Consider the following 14,586-nt stretch of genomic DNA (forward strand, 5'->3'; position numbering starts at 1 on the left):
TCCCACTTGCCACGTCTCCTGACACTCCTTACACCTGCAGCATTGACAGAGTCCTCCAGACCCCTCTTTACACCTGCTCTTCACCTCCCTTGGACTTATGCCCACTAACAGTCTCCCTTCCGGATACCCTGCAATGCTCTCACACTTCTTTAGCCCCATTCTTATACACAGGAGGCACTCCCTGCCCTCCTACCTCACTTTGCCTAGAGAAACTCTGAGTTGTGCATGGACTGGTCCTACTAGAGATAGCTGGGGAAAGAGATAGGGCTCTTCTGCACAAGTGACCAGGACATTCTCAGAGTCGGTAAAGCACAAAACCACAGAACAGAACGCAGCAGCACAATATAGGCCAAGCCACTCGGAATTTATTGGGGAGAAGTGAAGTGCCTAAGACTGTTCTCCCCTCACAGGAACAGAAGATTCAGAGTAAAAGACACTGTAGCCTCAGCACGTCCCCTCCAGAATTTGTGCTAAGCAGAGAGCTTTATGAATTAAAAAGGAAAGTCAAATTTACAACTGAACAGAATAAGCAGGTGCCCCCAGACCTCGCCCCACAAGGCATTCCCAGATACAGGCCAGGCATGGCCCCTCAAGCACAGCTGGGCCCCGCAAGGATCCCTTTGGGCATGAGCCAGGCCAGGTTCCTGGCCACAGAGGAGGCAAAGCTGTCTCACATGAGTTATGTAGCTGGGGAGAGGGGGACTGAAAACAAATGGTGCATAAAAGGGCTCAGCTTTCATGGTACAGTTTTGTTATTTCCATAATCTGCCTGAGAAGTCTGCACAGTGAGGCATAGGGAATATTGCAGGTAGCTCCTCAGAGCGTGTGGGAAGGAACAGGCCAGCAGAAACTGAAGAGAGAAAGAAGCTGACTGGATCCATAGCTTGGGGAACAGAGCCCAGCTGGTCAGACTTCCAGGTTTTCATTTCTCAGAGTCTCTCTTTTAAACTTCCTTTTCATCAGAGCCGTAAGAGCTACACACAACCTTGCCCTTCCACAAGTGCTCTAATTCAGCTGGCATAAATACCATCTCATCCTTGTGTCCACATCATGCTGCTGGTTAGGTTTACGGAAATACCTGACTTGCCCCCACAATTAATTTTATCCAAGGGCTCATGGACATTTCTGTATTTCCCTTGCTGTCTGGAGTGCCCTGAGACTGATTTGCTCTGTTTATTCCTGGGTAAGTTCAGCATAGGTAGAAGCAGGACAAGATTCTCATCCACATGCACTCAAATTGGAGAGTGTTTCTCAGCCTTGACCCTGTAAATCAGCTCTAGAGGTGACAGTGACATTCAGTCTCCATACCCCACTCAACAGCCGGCTATGAGGAACTGGCCTGAGGCCAACCAACTCACTTCACAAAAGGAGATACCACTGATGACTTTCACTCACTAGTGGATTGCGCTCCATCACATCAGTAATGTAGAGGTGAAAAGCTCCATATCCTATTCCCAGTCCCCAGCAAAGAGACTTTTAAAAGAAATAAAGCCAATTCAACTTCATAGAGCAGCAATGAGTCTGTGGAGGAAAGCACTACAAACAGGGCACCATGTACTCTGCAATTCAGCAGCCACAGAATGAGAAGTTGCCACTGGTCCAGAATTGCGCTCCAGAATCTTAGGGTGTCTCTGGTTTAATCCAAAGCTGTTTGACGTGCATCAGGTAACTCACAGTATGCAAGTCGCACCAACAGGATGCGCATGGAACACTTGTTCCATTTTCAATTCACATTCTGTGAACACTGCAGCAGTTTGCTGCAAACTCAGGGTGTAGTGTTGTGGAGAGGTCCTTTGTTTTGCTGCTGAGCAGCATGCATCCTGGGATTGTTTTTGCTGTGAATTGTGGGAAGCCAGGTAGGTTCTATTTTTTTTTTTTTTTTAATTCTACATTTCTGCATTCTCCACTCCATCCTTCCTTTCCCGACAGTCTTGTGCTGTTTTCAAATTGCTGTCAGTCAGCATGAACTCAACAATGCTCCATTCCGCTATGGTGACAACTGTGAATATTCAGAGCCTGCCCGGGCTGCATTATAGCACTAAAGTCAGATGAAATTGGCATTTCACTTTGCCAATCACCCCAACAAGCAGGAGAATATTCTATGGCAGCAGCAGGAGAACACACTGGAGTGGGGGGAGCAGGATGAGGACGCTGCTGACCTGTGTGAACTAGAGGACCAGTTCCTGAATGAGTTACATGGTTCTCAGCACAGTCTATGGGCCTGCGAAACCAGTGTGGATTGGTGGGCAAGGACGTTCTGCAGGCCTGGGATGACTAGCCGTGGCAAAAGAACTTCAGGCTAGGGAGGGTTACCCTTTTTAGAATTATGTTCCCACTTTGGTTTTGCTGTTTTGTTTGTGTGCTGGAGGCACTTCTGTGATGTTGGTAAGGTTAAAAGGGGGGGGTTATGGGAGGCTTCAGGGGCAAGCTGGCTAGTAATCCTCCCTACATCCCCATTAGGCTGTCCTGATTCTCTAGGCTGTTACACTGGGGCAGAGGCAGAGAATGCCTGACTAGGAGACAGAGAATGCTCATATTAAAAAAGGTAAAGAACAGACCATTGAGATATGCTGTGAAGTTATTCACTAGGATGGTTCCCCCAGAAATGCTGCAGGAGTGGAAGGAGCTTGAAAGCTATACCTGGGGCATGGGCAAGCATCTATTCCCGACAACATGCAAAACTAAATTGAACAATTTCTCAGTCTTAAGTTCTGCTATATCTCCCCAGCAGACAGAGAATAATAAATAGAGCCATACAATGATCATCAGTTAGAATGCATATTATGGGGCATTTGTTCTCAGCAGGGAGCAGCTTGCATGCCTGGTAAAGGCAGTTGCAGAACTACAGTATACAACACAACACTTAAATCAGCCTCTGTACAAGATAGCTATTGTAACAGCTATTTTTAAAACAGCTCCAGAGGCAATCCTGACAATTACAGACTGGTAAGCCTAACTTCAGTACCAGGCAAATTGGTTGAAGCTACAGTAAAGAACAGAATTATCAAACACATAGATAAATACAATACATTGGGAAAGTGTCAACAGGCTTTTGAAAAAGGGAAATCATGCCTCAGCCATCTATTAGAATTCTCTGAGGGAGTCAACAAGAATGTGGGCAAGGGTGATCCATTAGATCTAGTGTACTTGGACTTTCAGAAAGCCTTTGACAAGGTACCACATCAAGGGCTCTTCAGCAAAGTAAGCAGTCATGCAATGAGGGGGAAGGTCCTCTCATGGATCAGTAAGATAGGAAATAAAGGGTAGGAATAGAAAGTCAGTTTTCACAATGGAGAAAGGGTACCCCAAGGAGCTGTACTGGGACCAATGCTGTTCAACATATTCATACATGATCTGGAAAAAGGGGTAAACTGTGAGTTGGCAAAACTTGCAGGTGATAGAAAATTACTCGAGATAGTTAAGTCCAATGCAGACTGTGAAGAGTTGCAAAGGGATTTCACTAAATCTGATGACCGGGCAAGAAAGTGGCAGATGAAATCCAACAATAATATGCATTGATAAATGCAAAGTAATGCACATTTGAAAACATAACCCCAACTATACATACAAAATTAGTTGTTACTGCTTAAGAAAGATCTTGGAGTCATTGTGGATAGTTCCCTGAAAACATCCACTCAATGTAGAGCAACAGTCAAAAAAGCGAACAGAATGTTAGGAACCATTAGGAAAAGGATAGATAATAAAACAGAAAATATTAGTGCTACTATATAAATCCATGGTACGCCCTCACCTTGAATACTGCGTGCACTTCTGGTAGCCCCATTTCTAAAAAGATATTAGTACAGAAAAGGGCAACAAATTATTATTAGTGGTATGGAACAGCATCCATATAAAGAGAGATTAAAAATACCAGGACTGTTCATCTTAGACAAGAGATAACTGAAGGGGAATATGATAGAGGTCTATAAAATCATGACTGGTGTGGAGAAAGTGAATAAGGAAGTTTTATTTATTTACCCCTTTACGTAACAAGAACCAGGGGTCACCCAATTAAGTTAGTAGGCAGCAGATTACACAAACAAAAGGAAGTATTTCTTCACACAATGGACAGTCAACCTGTGGTTCAAAAAAAGCATTAGATAAGTTAATGGAGAACAGGTTCATCAGTGGCTATTAACCAGGATGGTCAGGGATGCAACCCTATGCTCTGGGTGTGCCTAAACTTCCAAATTCCAGAAGATGGGACTGGATAACAAGGGATGGATCACTGAAAATTGCCCTTTCTGTTCATTCCCTGTGAAGCATCTAGCACTGGACACTGTTAGAGACAGGTTAATGGCCCAGATGGACCATTGGTCTGACTCAATATAACCTTTCATATGTTCTTATTTATATGTCATGTAAACTATAAGCACTCACCAAACTTCTTTTTCTGTAACAACTGTCTCAGTAAACTTGATTTCTGCAGAAATGAATGCTTGCGTTATTCAGATCTGTTGAGGGAGGGAAGGCGGTGTAGAGACTGTGGCTTCACCAATCTAGTGGCTACGTTGAGGGCAGAAGGAGGGAGATGGATTCAGTAGTCAAGGTAGATAAGGGAAGAGGAAGAAGACAAGCAGATGGGCAAGTGGCCTCCATGCCATGGGCCTGAAAATGGCCAATAGTCATGGCGTTAGCACATCACAGAGGCCGATTGCCTGGTGGAGCAGCCACCATTTTGGGAAACACTTTGGAGGGCAAGGGGGCATTGGGCAGCATGAGCCAAGGGAGGCAGGGGCTGGATACTCGGAAGGGATCCCAGCTCACATCTGCCTACAATGGCTGCGGACAGCAATGTGGCACAATACTAGATTGCAGAATTACATGCTGAAGCAGGGAATGTGCCTTTTCAGTCCCAAATGGGTTTCTGTCTGGGCCTTGGATTCAGCCAATGCAGGGCAGGAATCGTGGCCCACTGCAGGAGGGTGGGACTGCAGCTAGCTGCCATGAGGGTCCTGAGTCCCAAAAAGATCCTGGCTCTCACGAGACAACTCCTCTCTGGCGTCCTCCTGCTCATCCTCTGATGCGTCTGGTAAGTCTTATCGGGGGTGGAGTGGGGTGCGGGCAGCAGGTCCCAAATGGTGTCTGTACAGGATGGACTAGAGTCGTGTAGAATCCTGTCTAGTTCATCAAAAAATGCACAGGTCACATCCCCTGCCATATTGCCTCCTTTTGTCCCATGCTGTCATGTACTTTCTCCTGAGCTGCTTGCTCTTTATCTGGCACTGCTTGGCATCCTGGTCATGACCCCTTGCAGACATCTACTTTGCAACGTACACAAAAAGGTCTTTATCCTAGCCACAAGAGCTTCCTGAACTGCCGCTTCTCCCCAGATGGCGAGAAGATCCAGGGTCTCAGCCCAGCTCCAAGCGGGCATATTGTGGGGCTTCTGGAGTGCTATGATGGTCACACTGCAAAAAAATGATACACTGGAGTCCAGGAGCAAATGGGCAAAATCTGGTTCTGTGTCAGCTTCTGAAAGGAGGTGGTACAGTCCTGGAGACTTGACCCCAGAGCAGGGAGGGCACAGAGGTAAACTGATAGGTTAGTAACGGTCAACCTGCAAAGCCACTGGCAGCATGTCAAAAGTAGTGCGCAACAACTGCATCCACACAAACAATAGCTGAACTAATTTGATTCGAAGCAAATGTTGTCCACTTTGCAAGAACTCAGGGTTTGCGATAAATGTGTAATTAGTGAACAGTGATGGGATGGCGTTGCATGTATTCAAGTGTTTTCAAACCATATTAACTTGATTTGATCCACTATAAAGCTCCCCCCCCCCTCCCCAGTGTAGACAAGCCCTTCGTTTTATTTTTACTGTTCTGTTTCTAAGCTGTTGTCTGAACTGCCTCACTCACCGCTATTGATTGGTAACTGAAATCTAAAGAAGATAATGAACAATGCTGGTATTTAAACCACTTCACCACAGAAACATTCAAAGGGCTTGTCTCACTTTCCAGAGTGCCTCCCCCAGGAACCAAAATCCTCATCAGCTTCCTATGCAGCTGCTAAAACCTCCAGCTTCCGCCTCATGACTTCCACAATGCAGCTTGTTGGCCCTGGCAGAGCAGAAAAGCATGGAGACAATGAGGAAAAACTAAATTTAACACCAAAATAAATAACTCTGGGGCAAGTGACTTGATCAGGTTAGTCGCCTTCATACTGAATTAAATACAAATTTACCTTTTAACATTTATTTTATGCTGCCACTCCACAAAAATGCCAAAGAATGCAGGGACCTTGCCACAGGATTAAGACCCAGCCTGCTGGAAACTCCCAGGGCCTTGACTATAAGCAACCAATGGTACCTGCCATTCAGAATTTGTAGACAGGCCCCAGCTGCCCAGCATACATGCTGCAGCATTCAACAGGCAGTGAACGAGCACAGGACCAAGACTGAGGAGACCTGGATTCTATTCTTGACTGCTACCAGCTTGCTGCATGCCCTGCACCAAGTCAATTCTCTCTATGGGAATAATACTGCCTTTGAACTTTGAAAGTGCCTAGAAGCTACAGAATTTAAAAAAAAAAAAAATACCAGGACACTGGCTATTCTTTCCAGACCCTTCACCTGTATCCCTACACTGGATGCCTTGAGCTAACCTGCCTTATACTGGCAGATTGGCTCTGGGACCTATTGCATAACCAGCACAGCTTCTCTTTCCCAGCCACCCAGGGCAGCTCAGAAGAACGGATAGGAAAAGGTTGACAGAGACAGGGTGGTTGAGGTAATATATATATATAATTTTTTTAAATCGGTGAGAGAGACAAGCTTGAGTTACACAGAACTCTTCTTTAGGCGTGGGAAACTTATCCAGAGTGCCACAGCTAAATACAAGGTGGAAGAGATTGTTTAGTAGCTAAATATATAATCGAAGAGATCATTCAAGATGACGTGGCCTGTTAATACCTGTGCAGTCACAGGACAAACAAGGGGGGTTAGCAGGCTACAGATTGTTGTAAGAAGCTGTAAATTCAGTGTCTTTTCTTTTTAGAGTCTAGCAGAGAGTTATGAATTTAAGCTTCCAAGCTCATCTTTTGAAGTTGTTGTGCAGGTTTCCTTTGAGGACGAGGACAGAGGTCAGATACAGAGTGATCGCTTTGTGAGAAGTGTTTGCCCAGGGGTGATACTGGGTTTTTGTCTTTTACTTTTTCTTTGCGAGTCTGAGCATAGCGATCAACTGGTTACACCCACAGAGTTGCTATAGGGCAGTTAGTACACTGGATGAGATACGCCACATCATGATGGGCATGTGTTAGACCCAGGGATCCAGACAGGTGTGTTATGGGGGGCACTGATCATCATACCCACCCTTTCTCGCCAATACCTTGGGAACAACATAGCTAGAACACCACAACGAACAAGGAGAAGGTTTTGCAGTTTCCCCCAGTTTGCTTTCATGATATCTGCCACCCTTATGCTTCATTAGGGAATTCCCATCCTTTATTCAGCTCATGGAGACAAGCTTCCCTGTTACGTTCTACAGCACAATCAGTGGCTGTGCAAATGATTATGACTTTGACTAGGCAGCAGATCAGCTCATAGTCAACAAAGACCTGGTATTATGCAGAAGTCTCTTGTAACAGACAGAAGAGCAGCAAAAAAAAAACCACCCCTCAGCAGACTGATCAATACAACATTCTCCATGAAGTTCCAGTGGGTTTGTGGTTTGCAAATGCCCTCCTCAGAGTGCTTTGCCAGACCAGCTCCCTCTCTTTATTCCATTCTGTCCCACTCACAATGGGCCATGGCCACAAGAACTGAGATAACATGGAAAAATAAACAATCCTCCAACTTCACCCAACCTTCACATCTCCCAGAATATCCCAGCTTCTACACTAAGTCCCTAGAGGCAGAACTGCCTCACTGTGTCGCTCATGCAGTGCAATCCATAGGTGCTGGAACTAGGGTGCTGGGGAAGCTGCCATACCCCCTGGCTTGAAGTGTTTTCCATTATACACAGGGTTTATGGTTTGGTTCGATGGCTCTCAGCACAAATTGTTCCAGCACCTCTGGTGCCACCACACTAAGTGCTGTATAAAATAGAAATGACTATTCTTATTTAATGTGTCAACCGGACAGTTCCTCTTCACTGACAGAGTACGGGCCAGCACTTAAACCAATGAGCTGAATGTTTGATTTTATCAGGTCATCTTCATTAGGGATTCAATTGCAGATTTTCAGGCAGCTTCTGCAGTGAGTGAGTGATAGTGATGAGAGTTTGCATCCCAGCATCCTCCCACCACCTGCATCAGCACCTCAGGTGTACAGAAGTGTCTGGATGTGAGTGCATTCCAGAGGTTCTCCCACAGATGCCCATAACCCCATATACTTCTCCCTTCCCAACATCCCCAGCCTGACCCCACCATGCATGTCATTCTGCTAACATGGGAGCCCCAGTTCCACAGAGCCATATGGCGATTACTTCTAAGCCCATGAGAAGACCAAGTTAAGCAAAAGTGGGACTGTTTGAGACAAGCAAGCTGATCCCCTAAGCATACAGGGACAGACCAATGGCCCATTGAGCTCAGTAAGCCACCTCCAAAGAGCAGGTACTGTCAGCTTGCTTGGAGCAATACACAATAATTCAACTGTGAGTGTGGTTAGTGCAGATGCAGAGGATATTCAATTCATTCATGTCTAATTCTCTGGAAAATCTTACTACAGCTTTGCCTCAGTAACATCTTTAGACAGCAAGTTCCACAATTATCTGCTACACAAAGAACATTCATACCATCTTTGTATGTCAGGCTGGCGGCGAACTTTTTGCCGTGGCTGCGTGCGTAGTCCTGAAGGTTTGGGGCACTGGAGGAGCCTCCGAGCACAGTAGTGCTAAATAGTCCTGTACACTGCGACCCTGGAAAGGCGTGGGAGGGCATTAGTATTACGTCTCCACAGCATGCAGCTACAGACGACATCAGCAGAGTTAGCGGGGGAGAAGTAATCTGCCCCGTCTCCAGGAGAGGAATCTCCAGAAGGGCCTGATGCCGGAGGAGGCAGCAATCCCCTCCAAAGGAGATCAGCACTGGGCACAGCATTGGGATCTTGGTATTTGGGGATGAGGAAAAGTTGCCTTACTGCAAGATAACCAACCATGCAGGGTTTACTGTCACTTAGCTTTCCACCTCCTGACCCAGGAGACCCATGTTGACGAATCTGAGCGCTAGGATATCTACCCATCCATTTCAGTTATTTAGGATAGCTAATCCCCTTAATATATAAGCACCAACTACAAGCACTGCCCCTCTGCCCTCCCTCCAGTTCTCCTGTGCAGGGATTTCGCTAGTTCTGTAGGAAGCAGCCAGCACTGCAGCACAGAGGAGGAGGAAGCAGGCAATAAATCTAGAGAGGAGGGAGTGTCTTACAGCCCAATCAGGATTTTTCAAATGAAACGAGGAATCTGCTGATCAGGAAACATAGAGCTTTCTCATCGCTCTATTGAGTACAGAGAAAAGACTGGACGCCCAGCTGGTGATCCGTCACTATACCAGGCACTGGGCTGCTGGTGCCAGACCTCTACCCATCAGCACTGGAGAAAGAAATCTATCCAGAGAGCCATTTTTCAGGTTTTCAGATATACAAGCTGCTGCCCCTGATCAGTCCACAGGTCCCTCCAGTCCAGGATTCTGCCTTGATGTTTCAGAGAAAGGCCAAGTGACCCACAATGCTCCTCACCAACTGTGAGAAGCTATACAGGGCACAGTCCTGCCTGAGTCCCGAGGCTTGCAAACCATCCATTTACGCCCCCACTGTCTCTCTGCAGACCTACTTAGGGCTTTCTCTTTTCTTTCTTGGTTAACACTTTCCAGTTGTACAAAAGAAAAACCACCCAAACAAAACTAACCCAACCCTAATTAAACCATGGCTTTGCTTTCTGCATCCACGGTTATATGCTCAGCTAGAAATCGGTTCTTAAAAAAAAGAATCACAATGTATTAAGCCAAGAGTTTTGTTGAGAGTCTGAAAATGACTGCCACATATTGTGTCATTCTGCCTGTTCTGGATGCCTCTATAAAAGTATGTTTCTCCATAAATTAAGTGTCCGAAATTTTTACTATCCACAATTAATTGTTGGCTCTTTTTTCCAGGCAGTTGGCAGTGCATATCTAGATTCAACTTACATAACAGTAGGTTTATGACCTTTTACATTATATGTAACTATAAACCTATAAACCCAGAAGAAGGATGGTCTGTAGAAAAGGCAGATAACTAGGAAGCCATCGTTCTATTCCCAACCCTGCCACAGACTCATTGTGTGCAAAGTCACTCAGGTCAAAATTCTCAAAAGGAGTCTCTGATTTTGGGTGCCCAAGTTGATCTCTTCGGATTTTCAGACGCGCTGTACACCCTTGGCTCCCATTGACTTCTGGCAGAGTGATAGGAGCTCAGCACGCTGAAAACCAGGCACAAGAGGTCACCATCTGGACACTCAAACACTGGTCTTTGCCTCTCAGAGCCACAGTGCTCCCTGGAATGCTTTGCACGCCGCTTGGTAAGGAATGTGGCTTAAGTGGTAGCTTGATGGTTGGGCATTTAGAACATGGTTCATGTCAGTTGAGGAAAGCAATTTTGTTTATCCATATTGTGATCCAAAACGATTCACTGTGGATGCAGCAGAGTGTAAGCCCCTGCTCCCAAGAGGGGAGTCCCCCCAGGAGTGGGGCAGGTGCTACACATGCTGCTCTCTCACCCCTTTTTTTAAGCTCCTTGAACAGTACAGGTCCAGGTACCTACAAGCTGTTGACTTTACACTAATCTAAAGTTTTCTTCCTTTTTTAACTTGATAGCATTCTATTCTCCGCACTGCCACCATTCCTCATGATCATATATGATTCAGCCCTTTTAAAACCCCTGTCATGGGAGCGGTTTCATGGACATCTCATGGCATGCTGATTACTCACCCTGAGAAGCATTTCTTTGGATTGAGTTTAAATTTATTGACCTTTAATTGACTAACTCTTGTTCTCAAATTATGGGGCAGCATCAAAACTCGGGACTGATCAATTTTTGCTATTATACCCATAACATCACTTCAGACAGATTCCCTTTAATTCATATTCCCAACTCCTTTTTTATTCCCCTAGAGTAAATGCAGCAATTTTAGTCTTTGAGTCTATCATCAAGTACCCACACTAACTACCCTCACTGTTCTGTCTCTGGGCCTTCCAAGCTCAGTTCTTCTACAGCCAAGGGACCCAGCACTGGACATACTGATCCAGATAAGGATGTACAGTGATGGCCTATTTTTCTATGCTAACTTCTATTTGCTGCTGTCTTCACTGAGCTCCTCAGGGCCTTAGCAGAAGAATTCTTCATCAGAGTACCCTTGCTCAGAGAATTGATAGAGAGATGCAGAATCTTTCCCACCCAAAGCCCTGCTTTGTACCTAAGACTGAACGCAAACTCCTTACCCCAAGAGATGATCCCTTCAGTTGGAGGTCTGAACCTTACTGGGAGAAGGCAAAGTGATGAAATTTGGCACTGTCATTATCTGTTCCGGAGAGCAACAGGAGCTCAGTCTCCAGGCCTCCCAATTTGCCATTTGACACCAGTTCTAAATTGCCCATTTAACTCAGATTCCCCTGGTGCATCTATGGAACATTATTTTGTTTTCTCATATGTCATCTGATTTTCTCCTCCCTCTTCTTCTCCTGGCTGATCCTCAGTTAACTGCAAAGCACTCTGGGATTTTTAGTCTGTTCATGGACTCGCCTCTGCATTCCACCCAGAGACAAATTCCTTTTTCTTAGTTATCCAAGGAGTAGTGTTTGCTGAGTGTGAAGCAGCTAGCTTAACACAGCACCTGTCGTGTCAGAGTCTTCATGAGAAAGAGACAGCCTGCAGGAAACATCCTTCCCAAGGAACAGGAATTTCCATATGCGATCACATCAAAGGCCAATTCAGACCTGGAACCATCACCTACTGCTATTCTGGACCAGAAGAATGGCCCATCCACTTGGTATCCTCCTCTCCCTGATACACTAGATTACACCAATAGACCATTTAGTCCAGTATCCTGCCTCCAGCTGTAGCCAGGACCAGATGCTTCATAGAAAGAGGTACACTGTTTCCATATCTCACTGGGCAATACTATCCCATATAGGGAAATTGATTCCTGACTCTATAACTCATTCATTTCCTGAAGCAGAACTATGATGACCCCTGTAATTTTATCCTGAAATTGTGACACTTAGTACAAGATGACACTATTTTTCCATCAGCTTTCAAAAGGAGTTAATTCAGTTCATACAACCAGAACAATTATTTGGGAACCATCTGTTGCTGCAAAGCTGCAGAAGAGGCATCAGGCTTAGTCAGCCAGCAAGTGGCTGAGAGGACAGAGACACGCAGGGATGAGAACACCTCCCAGTGCAGCCAGGGGAGATCACAGCTCCCAGAGGATGAGTTTAGAGATTGTGCTACAATGCAATTATGACACCAAACAGCAGAAATAGAACACAAAGAGGGAAACAAACTGTGTAGCAAGAGCTCTATGTCTAATCACTTGGCTGAAGAGAAGGCAATGGAAAGGAAGTGAGAGACAGAGAAGATACATGACTATTCTTGGATCTGGCTAGCTCAATACAATTGGCTGGGTCAGGGAGAATGAGCTTGTGGAACTGCAATGCTTTTATATGGATCACTTCTCCATAAAGACTCTACACAACCTACCCCCTCAATCTGTCAAGCTGTGACTGTGGCCCTCCCCATTTTCAGTGGAACATTTTAAGGGCTCCAGCAGAGTAAACCCAACTCAACTTACTATGATGATAGCTCGGGAGGGAATGGTACCAGCAATATACCCAGGGTCCTCTCCTGTCTTCTCCCTTTTGTGTTTGTAACCATTCTGGTTTTATGCCAGAGTACTAGCACTCATCCTTCTCCCTCCATGGCAACAGATTAAGAAACACCACCAGCCAGTCACTGGCAAGGCCATTTAGTGGGGAAGTAGGCACAGCCGGACACTGGAGCAGGACTTGCTCAAAGCCCAGCAGTAGCAACAGGTGGTAGTGGCTAACAGACCCAACCACAAAAATATGTGCTGAAGCCCAAGCCAGAGGGAGAGGCAATCTAAGACCAGCTGTTCTTCCTACTCCTCCCCACACATAGAGAACACACATCTCAGTTGTGAAGGGGATGAATCTAGGTTTCAATAAAGCCAGACAAATGCATTAGGAAGGAAGAGACCCATGAACAGGTAACAGATGCGTTGTCCCTTTCAATACATCAGAGGGATAAATACCAGGGAGGGAGAGGAGTTTCTAAGTTAAGCACTAATGCTGGCAGAAGAACAAATGGATATAAACTGGCCGTCAAACTAGTGTAGGCTTGAAATTAGAAGAAGGTTTCTAACCATCAGAGGAGTGAAGTTCTGGAACACCCTTCCAAGAGGAGCAGTGGGAACCAAAAAAAAAATAAAATAAAATAAAAAAAAAATCTAACTGGCTTCCAGACTGGATTGAGAAGTTTATGGAGGGGAAGGTATGATGGGACTGCATACAATGGCATGTAGCCAATCTGTGAGTGCGAGTAACAAATACCCTCAATGGCTGGTGATGGGACACTATATGGGGAAGGCTCTGCGTTACTACAGAGAATGCTTTCCCAGGTGTCTGGTGGGTCTTGCCCACGTGCTCAGGGTCTAACTGATCGCCATATTTGGGGTCAGGAAGGAATTTCCCCCAGGTCAGATTGGCAGAGGCCCTTGGGAGTTTTCACCTTCCTCTGCAGCATGGGGCCCGGGTCACTTGCAGGTTTAAACTAGTGTAAATGGTGGATTTTCTGTGACTTGAAGTCCTTAAATCATGTTTTGAGGAGTCCAGTAACTCAGCCAGAGGTTATGGGTCTATTACAAGAGTGGGTGGGTGAGATTTTGTGGCCTGCAATGTGCAGCAGGCCAGACTAGATGATCACAATGGTTCCTTCTGACCTTGAAGTCTATGAGTTTTTATGAACCCAAATCCACCTAAGAAGAAAGGCGCATCCCCAGCAACCGTGGCTCCACAAGTAATCCACCAGCACAGATGCAGAGCCCTCTGCAGAGCAGTGACCATTGGGTTCACACATGCCGCCCTCACAGAACTGATCACTTGGTGCCGGTTGTTCCTCCAACTTACTCAGTACTGCTGAGACTCTACAGGGCAGATGACTAGTGAGAAGACTGGTTTTGTATTGACAATCTAGTTAAAGCTCCATAGACCCAGAGTAGTTAAAGGCCCTTTTTGCACCTCAATGGAGCCTGCAGCAGCCTCTTCCAATGCTGAGTGAGGTCTAGGGAAAGCACAAGAGCAGGTAGTCAGGGATATCAGATCTTTATAGAGTACTAAACAGAGGGCCAGCCATCAATGCCTGAACCTCTCTGATATTGCCATATCAAGCATTCAGTCTTTAGGGACAGACATTAAAACAACCTTAACCTAATGGTTCAAAAGGAGATTCCGTTAACTGGGTGAGAATTAAGTTCAAATCCTAAGAGGGAGTTCGTGCACAGATGCAGAGGAAAGACTCAGGGCCTTTTAGAAATCTCTTGGTTGTAGGATGTCTACGGGCTGGTCTTCACTACCCGCCCGGATCGGCGGTAG

General features: G+C 45.8%; 1 protein-coding gene across 6 annotated transcripts in view; it reads right to left on the reverse strand.

The window, feature by feature from the left end:
• Positions 1 to 14,586, reverse strand: part of PPIP5K1 (diphosphoinositol pentakisphosphate kinase 1) — a 122,462-nt gene that overhangs the window by 37,839 nt on the left and 70,037 nt on the right. For 5 of the 6 annotated variants that reach the window (XM_054042276.1, XM_054042275.1, XM_054042273.1 and 2 more), the window contains one exon: positions 8,739 to 8,861. The exons of the other annotated variant lie outside the window; for it this stretch is intronic. In XM_054042276.1, coding sequence (XP_053898251.1) covers positions 8,739 to 8,861 — 123 coding nt within the window. The remainder of the gene's footprint in view (positions 1 to 8,738; positions 8,862 to 14,586) is intronic. 6 annotated transcript variants of the gene reach the window in all.

This window comes from Malaclemys terrapin, chromosome 10 (assembly GCF_027887155.1).
Source record: "Malaclemys terrapin pileata isolate rMalTer1 chromosome 10, rMalTer1.hap1, whole genome shotgun sequence".
Classification (NCBI taxonomy): Eukaryota; Metazoa; Chordata; order Testudines; family Emydidae; genus Malaclemys; species Malaclemys terrapin.